This window comes from Oryzias melastigma, linkage group LG21, assembly GCF_002922805.2.
Source record: "Oryzias melastigma strain HK-1 linkage group LG21, ASM292280v2, whole genome shotgun sequence".
Classification (NCBI taxonomy): Eukaryota; Metazoa; Chordata; class Actinopteri; order Beloniformes; family Adrianichthyidae; genus Oryzias; species Oryzias melastigma.
The window spans coordinates 9438618-9459936 of NC_050532.1; the positions used below are offsets into that span (position 1 = coordinate 9438618).

The 21319-nt window shown below is 39.2% G+C and overlaps 1 protein-coding gene across 2 annotated transcripts in view; it reads left to right on the forward strand.

Moving 5' to 3' along the window:
- The window catches only part of spegb (striated muscle enriched protein kinase b), a 51322-nt gene that overhangs the window by 10024 nt on the left and 19979 nt on the right, over positions 1–21319 (forward strand). The window contains exons 1-17 of one of the 2 annotated variants that reach the window (XM_024286403.2): positions 4636–5299; positions 8753–8839; positions 10042–10102; positions 10207–11729; positions 12174–12317; positions 12435–12617; positions 14200–14366; positions 14900–14988; positions 15708–15883; positions 16931–17191; positions 17284–17442; positions 17547–17736; positions 17827–18056; positions 18153–18272; positions 18411–18515; positions 20147–20353; positions 20452–20575. In XM_024286403.2, coding sequence (XP_024142171.1) covers position 8839; positions 10042–10102; positions 10207–11729; positions 12174–12317; positions 12435–12617; positions 14200–14366; positions 14900–14988; positions 15708–15883; positions 16931–17191; positions 17284–17442; positions 17547–17736; positions 17827–18056; positions 18153–18272; positions 18411–18515; positions 20147–20353; positions 20452–20575 — 3740 coding nt within the window. In that variant the 5' untranslated portion in view covers positions 4636–5299; positions 8753–8838. Of the gene's footprint in view, positions 1–4635; positions 5300–8752; positions 8840–10041; positions 10103–10206; positions 11730–12173; positions 12318–12434; positions 12618–14199; positions 14367–14899; positions 14989–15707; positions 15884–16930; positions 17192–17283; positions 17443–17546; positions 17737–17826; positions 18057–18152; positions 18273–18410; positions 18516–20146; positions 20354–20451; positions 20576–21319 lie in introns of those variants that run through there. The other variant, XM_024286402.2, reaches the window with a different exon arrangement.

Here is a 21319-nt window from a genome sequence, read left to right on the forward strand (position 1 = left end):
ATTAAATTTTTTTTTTGACATACGTCAATTTAATACTCAAAACTTGTCCAAAAATGTGTTCATAAACTAGATTCTCCCGTTCCGTGTGGAAGAAGCTACCAACAAATTTTAGCATCATTGCTACATGGACACATTGACCAGCCCAGTCTCAGTAAAATGTGTACAAATGCCACGTTTTGGGAAATACCGTGTATAATATACGCCAAAACCGGTTTTTGCGTGCATATAATACGCGCGGTCCTAAACGTGTTAAAATGTGTTTTCCACGTTTGACACGTCCCCTGGTGGAGGCCTGAGCATCACAGACAGCCCCGCAAACGAACAATTTGCTTTTCTAACCCTAACCATAACCGTAATCCTAACCTTAACCAGGAACGACGTCATTTAGAAAAGAGCCGGAGGATTTCTTACCACGTGATCAAAACGAAACCTAAAAAGTCGTGTATATTGTACGCCGGCGCAACCTATTCTCAATCATTGCGTATCATATGCACGCAAAAAGCGTGTTTGGCGTATATTATACACGGTATTTCAGAGTACAAAGTGGAATATGTATGCATTTTACTGGGACCGTATTCAGCCCAGCCTGTTGCATTGACTGTGTACCTAATTCAAAATGCACGGAAGACAAAGATGATGAGTTTTATTCATATTAAAGTCTATTTAAGGTGATCTTTACTTTCTACTGTAGGATCTGCAATTGAATGACGGCGTTCAGCAGCACTTTTGTGTATCTGTAACCCTTTTATTGAATTGGTGCCCCTCATTACTGTGAAAAATAAAAACAAGAAAAGAAGATAAAGTTCAGGAGAAGAACGAACATACCTGTTGGCTCCAAAAACCTTCATATTTGATATATTTTTGGAGGTGATCATAGCTATAAGAACATTAAAACTACGAGCCAAGTGAGGATGAACCAGTTTTACAATGTTGGAGTTAGTGATAAATTGAGCTTGTAAAATGCTAAACTTGCAGGAGTTACGCTCTAACAAATAGTAATACAAAGTAGTAATCTTTATTTTTTGCAATAACTGTAGATGTTTTAGGGCTGTAAAACCTCTCATTGCACACTTTACAGTGTGTTACAAATTATTACATGTTTTTGTTTTTCATTAAACTCAGGGATGATATTGTGTACCAAGTCTCCATGGATCACCGACACATGAGATAATGAGTTTGCCAGATGAATTCTGTTAAAGGAAAAACTACTAAAGTAGAACAATCCACGTTGTTAAGCTGACCAAGAGTTTAAAGCAATTTGGGAAAATTATATCTGCTAATAAAAAAAAAAAAAACCCTGAAATAATTAAATGTCTTGGACTAGGTATGAAAACCTTGGATATTTCACGAAAACTTAAGCATGATCATCGTGCTGTTGAGAGATTTGTGGCTGATTCAGAGAACACACGGGTTTGTGTAGATAAAGACTCATTTTCCAACAGTCTCATTTAGTGCTGAGTGCCGTGTAACCCTGGATGGTCCAGATGGATGGAGTAGTGGGTGGCCACCGTGTCCCAACAAGGCTGCTACGACATCAGCAAGGAGGTGGTGGGGTCTTTTTTTTTAGGCCGGAATCATGGAGAGAGTTCTGGTTGACCCCTTTAGGGTCTCTGAAGGTGTGAACATGATCTCTGAAAAGTATGTGGAGTTTCTGACTGACCACTGGTGCAAAAAGTAAAATTGTGCTTTCTGTAACAAAATCCTCTTCATTCATGACAATGGACCATCTCATTGTCAAATATCTCTACACCAGCGGCTCCTATAGGCATAAAAGGAGATAAACCCCATTCTCCCCTGACCTCAACCCTATTGAGAACGTTTGGATCATACTCAAGCAAAATATCTATGAGGGTGGGAGGCAGTTCACATCCAAACAGCAGCTCTAGGAGTCTATTCTGACATCCTGCAAAGAAATTCAAGCAGAAACTGCCCAAAAAGTTCAATAGATGCAAGAGTTGTGAAGCTGCTAAAAAAATAAGGGGTCCTATATTCAAATGTACCTTGACCTGTAAAGATGTTTTTGATGAGAATAACTTCAGTAAATATGAACATTTCAACTCTTAGAATCTATCAAATGTTGTAGAACTCTGTGTGTTATAATGCGGAACAATGTTTTTGATGGTTTTTATTAAAAAAATGCTATTATCTTTAGGAGGTTTGTTCAGTAACTTTCAATATATGCTCTAATGGTTAGTGACTTGAAAATTATGCTGACTCATGTGCATTTGTAACGAGCTGTACACACTTGTCTCAGACAAACATCAATATTTTCACACTTTTCTCTCTTGTTTAAACTCTCAGTTCAACCTAAAAAAAAAGTCTATTATTATAGAAAGATGACAAAAAACTGATTGCAGCGAAATATTCGTATAGATTTGGCAAACTAAAGGCATTCTGTTCAGGAGACAACACGAAGGATATTGATTGGCAATTCTGTTCAGCCAATCAGGAGGCAGGACACAATGCACTGTGAAAAAAATAGAAAGCTTGCAAAAGTTCACCCAAAAAATCCACAAAACAGGTGCTTAAACTGTGTTGTAAAGAATATCCTGTACACTAGGATATCAATAAATGCTGAAAGACTGAAAACCTTGTCAACTCAAAGTGAATTCATAAATTGTTAAAAATGTTTGAAAGCAGAAATCAATTTAAAGTTTGATTTTTAAATGAGTGACTTGTAGAAACCACACGTCTAAAGGTTGTTTAGTAATGATTTAAAGAGTGGTTAGAACTTTAGACAGAACCAGAGTGTGACAGTGGCTCCTGTCCAGCGTGCTTGGATAGCTTCCCCGACATGTTGCTTTTCTCCAGGAACATGCCTGTGAGGGAACAGGTGCGACTATAGTTACAGCGCGGAAAACCCCTACATTACTATGACACTTCCAATATGAATCAACACGCAGAATTTGATATTATTTTTCCACTGGACAATTAATCCTAAAAGTTGTTAAAACCACTTTGGATTGCTGCGAGATGTCAACTAAAGGTCAAACTTTATGTAAATTGTCTAAATGATCCACACCTGGACTGACTTGATGAGGCCTCATAATAGTGCTATAAAACAAATTATGGAGGATTTACTCAAACATGTATTTCTTTAGCCACAGATTCATGGTGTGTAAAACTAGGTCCAACAACAAATGCAATTTGCACAACAGAAGCACACAATATAAAAGTTAAGTCAACGTACAGACGCGATCAGAGGACCTGGAACGCGCTTGAAGTGTCGGGTGAGGTTGTTTGGCAGCAGTAGGTATCCGTACATTTCGGGCATTGGGGAGCATCGCAAAATGGCGTGATTCCAGACTTCAAGAATCAGCTCCTGCTACACTAAGAGAGTCTTTGAATGATAACTGACGCCTTTATGGAGCTCTTCAAAATAAATAAACCTGGTCTCTCAACATCATCCGTGTCTTCCATCTATTGACGAGATACAGATGTAGCCATGAGGCTAAAAATGGGTGGAGCTTCTGTCAAAATTAGACAACACTAGGACTAGAACACAGATATTTGCTAAGTCGATGAATACAGTTTGCCACAACTGGAAAAAAATGAGCAGTCTTATTTTAAACCGGAAAAATATCACACAGCTCCATACATAGACTCTACTCACAATGGATAAACAGACCAGGGATTCTTCTTTTTCTACTGTTTACCAGGCCATATTTGCCACCTACAGTTGGAAGAGGGTTGGTGTGAAATGTTGAAAAGGTGCAAATCTCGTGAATGTTGCTCCAGGCTTTTTTATTTCTCTCAATTCTCTAATCTGACATGTTAAAGACTTCCGGTCGAGCCCAAACACCAGTCATACGTCACTACCAAATTCTGAGTTCCTGATTGGTTATTGTTTGATCTGGTTTAGCTTTCAACAAGCGTTCAATGGCCATGCGTAGAGCGCTCGTAGTTACTTGGGAAGTGACGCGTAAAGAGAAGAGTTTAAAATGCAGAATCCAGAAACACGTGGTAGTAGTTGTCTAAATGCGCGTTTCAGAGGGAACACAGCTTTTCACTTCAATTATTTTTTATTGATTTTATAAAAAATATATTTTAATGCATTTTTAATATTGAGTGGGAGTGGTGCTATCAATGGAAACTCAAGATACAACCAAACAGCCTGTTCAAGGCAGCTGTGACAAAAATGTGACATCATATCTCCATTTAACTTGCATTTTCCACTTGAAATTTCTCTATGAATGTAATTAGCACCCACTAAGACAAAAAAATAAATAAAAAATAAAATGATGCGGTAGCAGTAGAGGAGAGCGTTTACAGCTTAATGCTTCTCTAAAAAAAAACCCCTTTCGTTTATTTTATTTTTGGCAACTGCTTTTTTTTGCAGTTAGTCACCGCTAAATAAGTCCATGATGTGAAAAACACAAAGCTTTTTGCCAGCGCCTAACACATAGATGTTGACAACCCATCCATGTGAAAAAAAAGCATCTGAATATTAGTTACCAAGGCAACCGAAAGGCATTCTACATGACCCGAGATGGGTAATCAACAAACCATCCTCATGTCTGTGAGTGTTTCCAATCAAAGTTGCAATTACATTAAAAATATATTTATATTTTTAATGGTGTTAAGCTGAAAAAAATGAGCTAAATTGGAAAAAAAAATCTTTGTAGTGTCAGTGGGGCATTATTGCTAGTTGTAACGCAATGATGTCTAAAAATGTTTGCAAAGTGGAAAATATGATGCATGAAACAAAAAAGTAGAGGCAGCAGCTATGCAAAACAACGCCATTGCTTGGTATTTTGTACTGGAAACAGCAGTGAGTGCAGTACGTGTGGTCAGTGTAAACACTCGCAGACACATTTGCTGTGAGAGCTAACAGTCTTCTGCCAGTGCAGAGGAGTGAGGAGGTCCTTTTTTTTTTTTTTGCAGCCCCCCCCCTCCTCTCTCTCTCCTGGCAACGCCACATCTGCTCATTACACCAGTTGAAGAACAAGACACAGACACATGAGCAGGAAGGGAAAAATGAAAAATGTAAACCAGCGCAGTAGAAGGCTGATCTCAAGAGGGCTGGATCACTCCCACTGGTTTCTCTGCCTATCTGCATGCACTGCCTGTGGGCTGGAGCTCAGCGAGGGAAGATGCTTACACTGTCGCTGGCCATTGTGTGGACAGGGGGGACTCCTTTATAGTGGATAATATGCGTTCCATCTGCAGAAGGTCTTTTCTCTGTTTTTGTTTTTTATTCCCACGGATGAGTATCTGAGCCTCTAACTTGCCATGGACATAAGTGCCTTTTTTCTTGCTTTTTTTCCTCTATTTTGACATGATTGCATCTTTGTTTTAGGTGAGTGAAAGCAAATGAGAATGCATCAAAATTGCTGATGACTTCACAGAGCCTTTCTCTTGTTCCGGCGCATAGTAGTGGCACGGATCCCCCCGGTGAATCTCGGGGAATACCCTGTTGCTGAACGTAACAAAAAAAATTGTAAAATCTCAGCGAGGACTTCAGAAACATAAAATGTGTGGAAGAAAAAATGTTATCTAATTCTGATTTTTTCTATAAACCTCATTTAACATCTGCAGCCTTCTATTGACAGAAGCATCACATTGACATGACTGCCCAACAAGTGGCCATGTTTTCTCAGCTGGTAGTGCCTAATGAAAGATGCTGGAGCTTTTATTAAAAGCCCTGTGAGCTTCTTTGATGTGCAAAGGCTAAATATTTCAGAGCCATGTGGGCTCTTGCTTTGAAGTTTATATGCAGATGTTACGTTTGAACTGTCGACTTTGTCTGTTTTAGAGGCAAGCAGAGAAATGTTAGTTCAGTTTGAAATCTGTGGTGCTGACCAGAGCAGATAGATGGAGGGAAATACCCAAAGCAGAGGAGGTTTCTCACAAACTCCTTTTGAAATTGAGAAAATATGATGTTATTATCGGATTTGTTCGATTGTTTTCTGAACTACGGATCAAAAGTGTTAGCAGGATGGCAGGTTTACATTACCCTGAACACAAGGAAAAAAAGTGATATCAGATTTACATAAAGATGCAGTTTTTTGGAAACAGGAAGTAGGTGTATCATGTTTCTGCTTTGTTCAGGGTCACTGAGGTATCCTAAACAGAAAATGCTATAATGCTGTGTTTGTGGCTCCATAAAAGATAGGGATATAGCTGCAAAAAAAGACTCCAAACATGAATCTGAGTTATGGAAAAAAAAAACCTGGAAACAGGAATTTCAAGAATCCAATTGATCTGGTTTTAGAAAAACCAGGGAGAAAGAATTTTATTTTATTTTATTTATTAAACCTTAATTTTACCAGGAAATCTCAATGAGCTAAGCTCTCTTTTTTCCAATTAAACTGAACGGGGGAAAAATATATAAAGGTTAATCAGGTGTCAGGTCAAGAGTGACTTGTGCATATTTCTTTTAAAAGTTTAGAAAGCTTTGCTTTAAACCAAATCAACCTAAAGATTAAGTTGTACTTTTATCCCTGGAAGTCCCATGGGGTCAAATCTGAACCACAGTTTTTCTTGTTAAATTTTAAAATTTTGACTTTTATTTATTTTTAAATTTGTATTGCTTTTTAATTTATTTTGGCAGATGTAAATTGCTGTTCTCCAAAATTAACAAACAACGACAAAAAGTCAATTACAGTCCCCCCCCCTTATTTGCAGGGGTTAGGGATCGTAGACTTCAGCATATACGCAAAATCTGCAATTCCACTGAGAACCCCCAGTCTCTGTCTCACCCCCAACCCCTGAAGAATACATGTTACCGATCCATACTCCTCAAAAACACTTCTGATCATGATTTGTAAACATATATTAAAGAACATTGGGGTATTGCTCAACACAGAGTTTTTTTTTAATCCACAGCAATAGACTACGTACTTTACATGAGGACTGTCAATCTGTCTCTCTGAAAAGTGCGTGCTCCCTCCTTCATCAGTTAAGTGCGAGAGGGCATCTCTATTCAGAATTTGTTGGTTTCATCCATAATAAACACCTGTTCTGGATGATGATTATTCTCTGTGATTACCAGGATTTTTCCAAGCCACTTCTGAGTCAGCTGATGCCATTTCTCCATGCAGGCTCACTGTGACTGTGCGCACCTGTGTATGTGTTTGTGTAGCGGACGGGGTGGTGTGCTCTTCAACTGTGCTCTCCTCCTGGGAAACTCCCGCAGCACCTTCAGCAGAAATAGTTTCATACAAGTGTCTTGAGTTGTCAGGAGTTTTTGTGACGAACCGGAGGAGTCACATGATTGAAAGAAAAAATCCATGACTACGTGAAACTGTGAATCAAGAAACTCAAATAAGCGGGGGAACACTGTGACTTGAAAACCCTAAATGAAAGTAGTTTATAGTTTTTCCAGGGTTAAACATTTTTAGTCAAATAACTGGAGTACAGGCTGCACAGTACAGCAGTGGTTAGCACCGGAAGGCCCTGGTTCAAATCCCGGCTTCCTGTGTGGGATTTGCATGTATAATCAGTTCTCTCTGTTTGCTCTGGTTTTCTCTTACACTTGGTTACTCTAAACTGTCCCTAGGTGTGTGTGGGGGGGAGTGATTGTGTCCTGGCGATCTGTCCAGTGTCAACAGTACCTGGGATAGGCTCTGGTAATCTTGCGACCCCTAAAAGGGTTTAGCGGGTTAAGAAAATTAATGGTTGGACAACAGTGGCTGTACGATGGGGCCATCGTTGACCCTCTTGCCTCACAACAAGAGCCCTGACCTGAAGACCCTGGTATGAATCCCTCCTGGGACCTTTCTGTGTGGAGTTTGCATGATCTCCTTGTGGATGTGTGGGTTTTTTATGGCACCCTGGTTTCCTCCCACAGTTCAAAAACATGCACCAAAGGTTAATTGGCGTCTCTAAATTACCCAAGGTGTTCATGCGTATTTGTATGTGTAAATGAGGATTTAAACTCTTTATTTTTTTCAAATAAAACTTTTAAAAATGTATATATTTTTTTCAATGTTTTTAAATGTACTGTATACATTGAGGAAGGCAGAGATTAGTGGAGTCAAATGTTTATCTTGCTTGTATATATTTGATATAATTATAACTTTGACACTGTTGTTGCAACTGCAGCTGGAGCATCTGTGGGCGAACAATTATGTTCACAAGTGGTGGTTTTGAGTCGGTGTGGAGAACAAAAGGACAATAGGAGGAACAAATAACCTGTGCTTTTGTAACATTTTAGAAAGCCCACATGAGTGCATTCTATCCCTGATGTGATCCCAGTCTAAAGGACATTAAGTGGCAGAATTAAATGTATGGGGGAAAGAGAAACTTTATTGTCTTGTCAGCCATTTTTTTGTTGTTGTTGTTGTTGTGTTACTGCGAGAGAACAATGATTTGTCTTTTTTAGGATTCCACCCACATGGAAGCAAACACCTCATAAGAGCCGCTTGGATGGCGGTGACTCAGTAGCTGTAGCTTTCTATTTTGAGTCCTGCTGATGATTGAGTTTTCTCTCTGTCTTTGAAGCTGGAGCTATTTCAGAACGACACAACGGAGAAAACTGAGATATTCCTCCAAACAGCTTCAAATGAGGGTTCTATTTGAGTCTGTAACCCTTTCCTTTAGGATCATTTAAATAAAAAAAAACTTTTTTAGTTTGTCATACCAAAGGATTACACTAAAAATGAAACAGATATCTTTCTTATTTACCACAATTTGAGTTTTGGGATTTTTTTAAATAATGTTTTTATAAATGTTCAGTACTTCCTGAATGTATTGAGCAACAATTGAATTATTTTTTTTTCTTGTATCTTTCTTTTTGCATTTTCTTCAGATTCTGAATCAACAGATGATGAGGGCGGAGACCAGCTTGAAACCAAAGGAGACAGTGGAGATGTTGAAGGCCAGACTGCCCCTACAAGTAACAGCTTCTAACTTCTGTTTTTCCTTGGTTAAATATCTAATCTTCATAAAAAAAGATGTTTTTGCCTCAATCACAGCTACCCTAATGGGTGGAAACAACTGTCTGTGGGCAAAAAATGGGCAAATCTGAATGAAGAGGTGGTTTTTATGAAGGAGCATAAATCGCTCATTTGCACTTTTTTTTTCAACTGGAATACTGTCGATGGCAGGTCATAAGGAAAACTTAACAACATGTTAGGGTATAATAGTTGAGATGGATGTGTATGGATATTTCACTTTCTTAACCCCCCGCGAAACCTTCACACCTTAGTACTGTTCAAGTGATAAGTGTGCGATCATTGGGTACAGCCTGAGCATTTGTGGGGGCATCCTGTGGGCTCTGACGTATCCATGGCTATGACCCTCCATGGGCCCGGACAACCCAACAACTTGCAGCACTCATACGGGTCAACCGCCCGTACAAGTGAATGTGACTAAGCCATTGCCTTCCCCTCAATGTGATTTAACCACACTTTGTACTGATTTGGTCACTTGACAAATCTATTGTTAGGATTTTATAATGATAAAAATTATTTATCATCTAAAACAGGCAACTCCAGGCCTCGAGGGCCACATTCCTGCATGTTTTCCAACAAACCCTGCTCTGGCATGTTTTAATTTGGCTGGGAACACCTGAACCAGGTAATCAGTCATGAGTAAGGCTTGGATATCTGGAAATCATGCAGAAACTGCGGCCCTCGAGTTGCCTATCTGTGATCTATGACAATGATAGTGTAGAATTGGTTATGATCTGGCACTTTATAAAACGGTACGGAATTATCAATAAACCCACTTGAACACCTAAGAAAAAATGTATAGTATAGTTTAAAGTATTTCCATAAACCACATTTATAGTATTACTGTGCCGTATGTTATTCATGCTGTTTATTATGAACTTTGAATGAAAGTTTATATTGGAATCAAGCTTTGCAACAATAAAAATATAAATTAGATAACTTTCAGGGTTTACACATAAGATATATTAAGGGCGGAGTTGAATGTAAATTAAATTCCAATTAAAGTCATTATGAAACCTCTCAGTTTTTTATTGAAAAGTATTCACTGGTGCAGCTGGAGCATTTTTCAAACTTTTCTATGATAAATTCGAAGAAATTGTCTATGATGTCTGTTTTTTTTGTACTTTTTTTATGGGAGAAACAGTGATGGAAAGATGTGGAGAGGAAACTGACAAACCACATGGACAAGAGTATTACTCCACCAGGCAAGGAGAAAAATTGACATTTAAATAAAGTTATTTGCTACAAAATCAAAACCTTGGTTTTGTGTTGATACACTGACTGATTCAGTTATCTGGCTTATTTTCAGGAACCAGTCTGAGGTTTCCAGCACATCTATTCCACAAGTTCTTCCCCCACCATCCCCAAGACTGGTCAAGCGCATTTCCACCTCTCCTATGCCAAGTCGCTCTGGTTCAACAACTCCTGTCAGTTCGCGTAAGAAAATCATCCTGTCAACTGAATACCAAGATACAGTACCTGGAGAGTTTGAAGAAAAAGTTAAACAGCCTAAAGCTGTTTCTCAAACAAACACCACCGACACCCGACCACAAACCCCGCAAAGTGATTACTCCCGGAAAGACTTTCCTCTCAGGCCTTCGCCAAAGCTTACAAGAGCAAGCTCCAAGGTTTTTGAGAAGGTCCGTGGCTTAGAGGAGAGAAGGCGAAGTCTTGATCTTCCAGAAGCTTCTGTCTCTGGAAGGTCCTGGGCAGGGTTCAATCTTGCTGGGTCAGTTGATTCAGATGATGGTGGAAGCCGATTGGGCATCTCCAGGGAGAGTTCTAGGGAAGATCTTAGGGAGGCTTTAAAAGAGGATGCCGCTGAGCGGAGGTCCATGTTTCGACAGAGAGCAGCCTCACTGGAGGATAAACCTCGGTACACCCAAAAAGTACAAGACATTGAAAACAAGTTCACGGAAGAGCTCCAGCGAATCAAAAAGCTGGTTGGAAAACCCCATATGAAAAAATCTTTCTCTACTGAACAGCTCACCCTGAAGAGCAAGCAGCGACAACCTTTCAGGAAAATTGAGCCGATTCCTCCACAAGTTCTACATAAGCTTCAAGAGAGGGAGCGTATGCAGTGGGCAAAGGAGAAGAGAGAAAAGGAATTAGCTGAGCAACCACAGCAAACACCACAACAAACAAATCAATCCCAGTTCCAAAATACCTCAAATATTGGCTCAACAAGTGTAACATCGAGTAGACATCTGGATGCAGCAAGACTTCCGGAGTCAATGCAGTTGTCAGATTTACCAGGACAACGGCTAGTGAGAGAATTACACAGAGTCAGCCCAGTCACGGAAATCATTCAGCGATCGTCTTCTCCAGCATTTCACCAGCAACAAAGGGAGGGGTCACCAATTAGAAATGTTACGGAGATGACATTGCGCAAGGTTGAGCGAAGACCACCAAGTCCACTTGTTCAAAGAGTAACACGAATGCAAGATCCACATCTCATTCAAGAATCGGCTGTCCAGTCCTCACAAAAGACTGACACTTCAGGGAGAAAGACACCTGTGGAAGTCGCGTTAAGAAAAATTGAAAACAGACCGGAGAGTCCTCTGGTCCAGAAAAGGACTTTCACTTTGCAGGATCCTCTTCCTCAGCAACCACCGAAAACCCAGAGGGCATCATTGGTTACCCCGACAGAAGAGAAAATGGAACTGGAGCTAACTAAAGCAAAGGTCCCAAGGATTGTTGTTGAGGAGGAGAGAATGGAAGTGGATGTTCCGGTGAAGACAGCAGAACCCGAGCAGAAAACAACAGTCAATCAACAACATCTGAAGACAAAAGGAAAGACCCGACGCACTCGACCGATGTCCCCAGAGCTAGGTTTGTGGGATCAAGCTCCAACTCATAAATACCATAGCTTTAGCTACCAACTACTGTAACTCTTCAACCGTTTATGCATTTAACAAAATTCCAGCGAAATCTGAGGCGTAGATAGGAAACATTTTACAGTAGTGAAGTGCATATGCAATCGATGTAAATCTGCTGGTTCTGTCACGTGACAAGTGACCTTGCATCATTATGTAACACTTTACGTAAGTAATGTATTGCCTGTCGGTGCAAAGCCGATATAAAAAGTTTCTTTTCTCCGCGTCAGAATCAGGTGATTTATGTTGATCACATGAACAGTTGAAGAGTTACGAAATGTCAAGAATGTGTTATGTAGGTGATGCCAGCTAAATCTCTGGTGTTAAAGGGTTAAATAAGTTGTCCACATTAACGATCAAAGGAAACATAACTTTTTGTTTACTTTTTGTTAACGTGCAGATTCTTCAGATGACTCTTATGTGTCTGCTGAAGAAGACCCAATGGAGGCGCCTGTGTTTGAGTTTCCTCTGCAGGACACTGTAGCATCTGCTGGTGCAGATGTCTTACTAAAAACTATAATCGCTGGAACCCCCATACCAACTGGTACCGTGTTTATTTTTATTTTTTTTAATTATTAAATTGCAGAATGGAAAGTCACTGACTGTTCACGTGGGTGGATACCAGATTTATCTATTTTCTTTGTATTTTTTTCTCTTTAAGTTACGTGGACTAAAGATAACATCGATGTCTCAGGCTTTGCAAATTTTTTAGTAAAGGTGGAGGGTGAACGGCACAGCCTACTCATTAAATCTGCAAAAACAAGTGACGCTGGAAAATACTGTGTCACTGCAGTCAATCAGGTGGGGAAAGCATCCTGCTGTGGAACAGTGGTAATTGAAGTAGGTAAGCTATTTAGAGCAATTTGACGACACTTTTTTGAATTATGTTTTTTTTGTATGTTTATTTTTGTACAACATTTACCATTGTTGTGTACAATTAAATCCGCAAATAGACTGCAGGTGTCAGGGGAAGAATACAATTGAGTAAAAAAGTTAATTGGCACAGGTATATGACAATCATAGAGTTGAAAAAAGGAGATATCACAGGCCTCATTTTACAGTTCTTTGTAGAGTTATTGTTATCAAAATTGGCTTCCACTGTACTCTTAATGTTAAACTCATTGGTTGATGAGATAAAATTGAAATTCTAAAACTCTGAATTGCAGCCTGTTTGAGCGTTTTCCCTGTTACAACAGCACCAAAGAAGCGTTTGGAATGTCCTTCAAAGTAGGTTAATTCTATAATCGTGCCAGACTGGATTAATTATTCTGGAAACAAAAGTGCTAAAACATAATAACATTAAGTCAAATGCACTGTTTAGATTTTACTTCTGGCTTAACCTTGACTGACTAATAAGACTCACTGATTATAACAAACTAATTAAAAAGACCTGAAAATAGCTAAATTCAGCAAGGTTGTCCACATTTGACAAATGTAAATGTGCATTACTTCACACTTACTCAGTGCTACACTTGTTAAAGCAAGGACAATCACTTACAGTCTTGTACGTTGACAGTTCTGTATTTTATTCAGTCATGCAGCTGAGTTACTTTACTGCAGTGTGTTACCAGAAATATCGGAATAGTTTGTGTCAAGCATTCAAAACAAAAATAAGACAACAAAAATATCTATCTATCTATCTATCTATCTATCTATCTATCTATCTATCTATCTATCTATCTATCTATCTATCTATCTATCTATCTATCTATGCATACATCCACATACAGATGCAAATATTTATAATTACTCTTAATCATAAACAGACGTACTTACTCTTATACACACAGGACATGACACATTGAAACCATTAAATGTTTGTAAACGGCTGAAGACCAGCATAGGTTCAAAGATGGCTGTTTTTTCAAGACTCACATCTGTTTTCTAAGTTCCATTTCTGTACTAATGGATGGTCACATGGTAAACTCCTACTTCTGTGACCCTCCTTTTTTAACTATATGGTGACAAATAATAGAAATGTTAACCCTGAAAACTTCAATAAGAGTGATGTAACATTGCATAACGGGTGACTGACACACACCTCCAAACACAGTTGCTGGGGTTCTGCTTTGACTCTGTGTTTCTCTCCAGCTCTGTTATTGCTGTTTTCCTAAGCAAGAAGTGTGTGCCATATATTCTAGTTGAATAACCTCACTGATAGTTGCCATAGCAACTAAGAGGTGAAGCTGAACCTATAAATTGCCCACTGAGTCTTGCTGGCTCCACTCACTGTAAATGCACTATTGTTTGGATTTCACATTTTGCGAGTCAGATTGTAATTAAGGGGAGGGAGATGAGTGGATCTAAACTCTTTGAACTCCTGTGTTTAGCGTAGGGAGATGGATTGAAAAGCAGCTATTAGAACTCTTTCAGCAAGTAAACACAAAAAATGAAAGAGAAAACATAATAGAATCTGTTGTCTACAGGGTCTGTGCAGGAGCCAAAGGGAACCCTGGGTTTACCAAGAGATATTAGCAGCCCTATTACATCAGATGAAGAGTATCTCAGTCCCTTAGAGGAGGCTATGGATTTTGGAGTTCAAGAGCCAAGGCGAACTATTGACTCACGGTTCAGACAACCCCCTGCATTCATGGTGAGGCTATAGAAAAGAAATAAGTGGATGGTATGCTGGTTTCATTACGATACGATTTTATTAAAATTAGCGTTCAACATGGACTAGAATCTATCATGACACAGAATTAAAGTAATCATAGTATTCATAATCAAAATATTTTTCAAACAATTGCATCTACAGTAATGTTACGTACACATTGGACATGTGTGGCAATTATTAATTTCTCCTCCATGATTGATTTTTAAATGGTTGGCAATTGAAAAGTATATTTCCTGTACGTCACTACCAAATCCCAGTCCCTGATTGGTCATATTTCACCTGGTTGAACTTTTGACATGCACTCAGGTGCCACACATTTTATACATAGAGCCCAAAAGTGGACTAAAAACTTGCGTGAGAATGAAAGTTTTGAACACGGAAGCCTGAAATGCATTTATACGGCATTTACATAGACTTTTCATTGGTGGTTGCTCAAACGCGCATTTCCGAGCCCATTGTGGATGTAGCACCAGTCAAAACTTTGATTCTCACTTTTCTTGAATTTGTAACAGGTCACAATGGCTGATCAATCTGTCATAGAAGGGCAGGAAGTGACCATGTCTGTTAGAATAAGCGGACAGCCGAAACCCATGCTTTATTGGTAAGTCCCTTAAGATCTACACTTGGTTGCACAAAAAATGGTCTCTTAAATTCTAATGTCTTGATTGTACTTTAGAGTACTTTAATTTAAAGATACACTCCAATCATCTTTTGATTGATTATAAAAGCATTCCCAGTGGTCTTTTATTTATGCTTTTGCAGTTTTTGCCCAAAAAAACTGTAATTTCCTTGGACATAGTTTCTCCAAAGCATCAGGGGTTCATTAGAAATTCATCACTAAGTTGTGGGTGGGACCACTGGCACGGAGCAGCTCCGCCCCTCCCCTCCCCCGCCCAGTGTATTTCTTCACTTTACAAATGTGCTGTTTTTTTAAACATTCTTTCATCTTCTCCTGATTCATAATGATTTGAATGAAGAAATACTCAGGAAGGACATTTTTGGTATTTTTTTCTTAATTTATGTCCTTAATAATCAGAAGAATACCACTAGAAGATGTTAAAACAACAATGACCCTATTTTCACTGGAGTGGGTCTTTAAAATCTTTTGGTGACTGGAATAAAAAAACATCTTTATTGAGACTGGCTAAGCATTGAAAACTTGGCTAAGCATACATACATAAGCCAAAAAAACTTTCCATACCCCAGAAAAAATTTCTTGAAATTCTACACTGATGGAGACAGTTTCAAATTATAGATTTTTAATTTACAAGATGCTCCATTGATTATAATATGTGAAGTACAAATTGTATTTCTTCACAGGCTGAGAGACAGAGTGACTGTGAAAACAGGCCCTCGTCACATAGTGCGTGAGACCACAGATGGCACCTTTGAAATGACAATTAAGTCGGCAACAAGGTCAGACACCGGAATTTACACCTGCAGGATTATTAACGAATATGGCACAAAGCAGTGCGAAGCGAGACTGGAGGTCAAAGGTAAGGCTTATTTTTGAGAAACATTTTTAACCTTTCCCAAAAGAAGGGGGCTAAAAATTCACATTCAAAGGCATTAATAATGTGGGGACATTTTGCTTCAATTCCAGCAGTCACTTGCCTATCCACTACTGTTTATGCATCAAAGCAATTTGCTACTAAGCAATAGCTACTGGCAGGATCTAATGATGCTAGCAACTCTTGCTTCAGACTTTTATGATGACTAGATTCAACGACAATAGCAAATGCAAAGTTTTAAACAAAGCAAGATGAAACATCACAAAGCAAATACAAAGCTATCATCAAAGAAGCAAGGACATGCAGAAGATATTGCTTAGTAGTACATAGACATGAACAAATGTTCAATAAACTTCTTCATAAGACATAGTGGATGCAAAAACATATTTTTGGCTCAAATGGGACCACATATAGCACTGGCTATATGGCGTTTTGAGAAAATTACGTGTGAATAGTCACTTTCTAAAACAAAAAAAAAAAAAGTAAGAAACTAATAAATAATTCTCATATTAAAGTTGGGGCCTAAAAATATTGTCTTGGGGGCCGCCAGTTTGAGACCCCTGCTTTAGACTGTAAAACTTCTCACTAGTCACTTAATGCACATTTCTCAGAAATATCTCAACATTTAAATACTTTCTCTCTTGTTTAAACTCTCAAAGTTCAAATCTATGCAGAAAAAGGAGTCAAGTATTATAGAATGAAACAAAAGCTCTGCTCACAATTGAAGGTAAATTTATATAGATCTGGCAAACTGAATGCAATCTGTATTGGCGACAGCATGGCGGAGATTAATTGATAAGGTTGACAGCCAATCAGAATGCAGAACACAGTTTGCTAGGTATGAAAATAAACCCCCAAAAAATCCATGAAACTGCATTAAATAGCTAAGAAACACTTCACACATGAGCCATTGCAAAAAATAAAAAATAAAAAAGAATTTTCCATTTGCTAATCTGCACCATAACTGTATTATTTATTGTTACAAGCTCATTATATTTGTTCTAATGATGTAATCGTGTCATTTTTGTGTAGCCCCACCCATAGAGCCAAGTCTAGCCATCGTCCGGCCCGTGAGAGACATTACCGCCAAAGCTGGAGAGACGGTTTTGTTTGAGTGTCACGTTGTTGGACCAAAAGACACTGATGTGGATTGGCTCGCAGATGGAAAACTGATCCAGCCAGCACTGCTGAACTGCAAGATGCACTTTGATGGAAGGAAGTGCAGGCTGTTGCTCAATTCTGTCCACGAGGATGACAGCGGCACATACATGTGCAAACTCAGCACAGCCAAAGGTAAAAAAAAGGATTCTGTCATTAATAAAAAGAAACAAAAAACGGAAATTCTATATTGATGTTTTTATTTCTTTAAAAAAATTTACTTTCAGAGGAATTGACATCATCTGGTAAACTTAAAGTCATCCCCTCCTTAGAGCCTTTGTTCACTCGTAAGTTAGATATTTTGGAAGTGATTGAGGGGCGAAATGCTCGATTCGACTGCAAGATCAGTGGCACACCACCTCCAAAAGTCATTTGGAGCCATTTTGGTAGGACTATACTTTATTAAGTCTTTATGATCTACATTACAGCCAATAGACACCGAACACTTGCAATGAATAACATTTAAACATATTTTCCTTTTTAAATTCAGACCAGTCACTCATAGAAAGTGAAGATATTCGCATTCTTCAAGAGGGTGGACGTCATTCCCTGGTCCTTTCCCACGTGACCAGCCAGGACGAAGGGTTATACACTATCATAGCTCAAAACTGCCATGGCGAGGCAGAAAGTTCCTCTGAGTTGTACATACAGGAACCACGGCCCGCCATCTCTTCTCAGTTGTAAGTGTGTTGGTCTGTCATATGACCACAAAATACATAAATAAAAACTGTCAATATGTGATATAATTAATGTCTCCTCATCCAATTCAGGGCTAAACTTGAGAAGATGCCATCTATCCCAGAGGAGCCAGAGGTCCCAGAGAATGAGGTGGAACGTTTTACCATGCCTGACTTCATCAGACCTCTCTATGATCTAGATGTGATTGAAGGAAAAGAGGCTGTGCTAAAATGCAAAGTGGCCGGCTTGCCATATCCAACTATCTCCTGGTTCCACAATGGGAGAAGGATTGAAAGCACAGAGGACAGAAAGATGACACAGTGTAAGACAACAAAAAATAAAAAACAAAAAAGCCTCACACTGTCTAGGATTTTTGCCAAATCTTTACTATCTCTGTTTTCTCCTCTTGGTTCTAAAGTTCACGACGTCCATAGTCTGGTCATCCGTTCTGTGTGTCACGCTCATGGAGGCGTCTATAAGAGTGTGATCTCTAACAAAATAGGAAAAGCCACCTGCTATGCTCACCTCTATGTTACAGGTGACTTCTATTTACCTCAAGAAAACATGTTTTTTATAGCATATTTAATGCAATTGATAAGAATAACTCAACAATATATATTCATTGATCTCTGAGAATTTTAGGATGACCAAATAATGATTTGTTTTCCTTCTACAGACATCCTTCCTGATCCTCCTGATGGCACTCCAGTAATAGAGTCCATCACTGGTAAAACCATCACACTAAGTTGGAAGAAACCAAGAAGATTAGATCCTTCTATTGGTATGCAAGTGCATGGGATTTGTTGTATCTTTTAGAAAAAGCAAACAGAAAAAAATGCGAAATCTACAATCTATCTGAGGGTAAATGGAAAATATTTGTGTAGTGCTTTTCTACCTTCCTCGAAGGCCTAAAGCGCTTTACAGTCACAGACCCTTTCACCCATTCACACTGGTGGTGGCTCCACTGACGAACACTGGTGCCAACCCTCCACTAAGGCTATTTGGGGTTCAGTGTCTACCCCAGTACACTTTGACACATGGACGGGCAAGGCGGGAATCAAACCCGCAATCATAGACTTCCAACACAACACATGTCCTATTGTTATTTGGTTTAGTCTGCTTTACCACTGCAGTCTTGAAAGCCAGTTAGTGCCAACCACAAAACAAGTCAGGACATTCTCATCCCCAAGTTTTCACATTTGGATGATTGGTTAAGGACCCCTCCACATCACTTTTTGACATTTTGGGTGTCCCCAACTCGTCATTTTTCAATCAAGGGTCCGCAACCCTGATGGACACTGGTCCCCGGGATGCGTCCAGTACCAGTACCCTAACCTTAGCCCAGTACTGGTTAACATCCAGTACCGCGTCTGTATCCGGTACCAGGTCAGGTCCAGTACTGCATCTGTTTGGGTACCGGTGCACTACCCGTCATGGTACTGGACCAGTTCTGGTTCGCGGCCCTGGAGGTTGGGGACCCGTGATTTAATTGGAACAGCTAGTACATCAAAAAACGCCAGCTTGGGGACACCCAAAACATCAAAAAGTGACATGGAGGGGTCCTTAATTAGACATCAATTAAACATAAATATGTGTAAACATGTATGAAACACAAAGTGCTTCCAAGTACAAAACCCAGCTGGTATAAAATGCTCATCATCTCGTGTTACTTTTTTCTACTTGCCTTGACTTTGTTGTATTAGCTATACTTTTAGTCTCTGATCTGTTGGATAATTCATCTGCTTTCACACTGTAGTTAACCACATTAGGATTCACCTGCAAGTGAACTAAGCTCTTCATGTTTTTAAAGACCATTTGATTGTGAGTTTTCACATAAGTCCAACCAAACCCCTTGAGAAAACAACTTTAGTCTAGAACAAACTTTATTAGTGTTATGTACCCCAAATTAAGCAACAAGATACAAAGTTATACTATCTAGCATACCAAAAATATTATTTTCAAGAGGTTGTTGTGCAATATGGCTATAGACCCACACTCCAGTCCCACTTAATTCTACATGCAGAGACTTAAGACCTGTTGGACACTTGAGTTGGTTTTGTGGAATTTTTGTGTGTCTATTGTTAATTTTCAGTTCAAGGAAATCGCTGTTGAGTCTGAAAATAAGATTTTTTTTTTTTTTTTTTTAACAAAGCTTTTGAACTGGGAATGCAGAAATACCATCTTCCTACTGTGTCTCCCCAAAAATGTTTGAAAATAGTTTAAAAACCACAACTTTTCAATTAAACGTTATAAAGTTTTTGACTTGCAACTTGACTTGAAATGACAGCTGAAGACTTTATACGTGAACTTATATGCTTTAAACTTGACTTGCGGGATGGAATGTGTGAGCATCTTTGTCCCCAAAAGTTCTGACATATTTGACATCTGTGATCTGAACGTATTCTCTGTCAGATCCTAGTTCCCTGATGTACGCCATCCAGCAACAAGCCCTGGGCTCCATCCAGTGGACAATCATAGCCTCTGGCTTGAAGGAAACCATCTACACCATCACAACTCTCTCCAAGAGTGTGCGCTACGCTTTCAGGGTCCTGACCATCACCTCAAAGGCATTCAGTAAACCCTCACCAGCCACTGACCCTGTCCAGCTTTTAGATCGAGGTAGTTCTCAGTTTTTGTTGTACTCCTTTATCAATTAATGTGAGGGTTTCAGCTTTGATACTTAACATCCATTTTACTGTTTTTTTTCCCATCTCAAGGTCCGTACCTTCAGGAGGCTCCAGTGATTGTTGACAAACCAGATGTAGTGTATGTGATTGAAAACCAGTCGGTTACTATCTCCATAAATATCAATCATGTCAACGCCACTGTTACGTGGAAGAGGTAGATATTGACTGCTGACAATTTTCTTTGGTTGCTTTAACCCTTAGTCACATGCACCTGTTTTGGGGCGTTGATCTGTAAGAATGTAGGTTTTTGGGTTGTTTGGACCTGTAGAGGGTGGTAGAGAGGAGTGGCAGAATCTTACGGGTAGTACAGGAGTGTCTTGCAGTCCCTTTTGACGCTCATTCTGCCACCTCTAGGGACATCATGAAAGTGCAACGTACAATTGTCATGCATACGATAAGTGTGTTGTAAAGTATTCTTAAGGCAAGTTCAAGTTGCTCGCACTTTTGATGTTGAGGCAATACTGTTATACAGCTGTCCTGATGCTACGTTCACACCCAGCATGACATATGTTTAAAGAACATGCTTTTAGCACATTCTTAAAACAGGAATTTATGGACTGTCCCTACCCAATAATAGGAGGGGCCTCTGGCCACATGCAAGATGGTGCCAGGTAGCCCAGAGCAGAAATTTCGCAACTTTAGCTGGTTCCGTAGTCGGAAACTTCTTGAACTTTATGAAACCCTTTCAAAAATGATATTTTGAAAACTTTACATAACTATCACTTCTTAAATGTGAATAAACTGTAACTGTCCAGAAGTTTAATGTGCAAGATGAGCTTAACATGGGACAGAGAAGGTTAATCGTTTTACTTCTTTCAAGTCAATATTGACAAGTGTTCAAATATGTAAAACTACGCCCATTTACCTCTGATAAAAAAATCTGACAAAATGCTGTTTT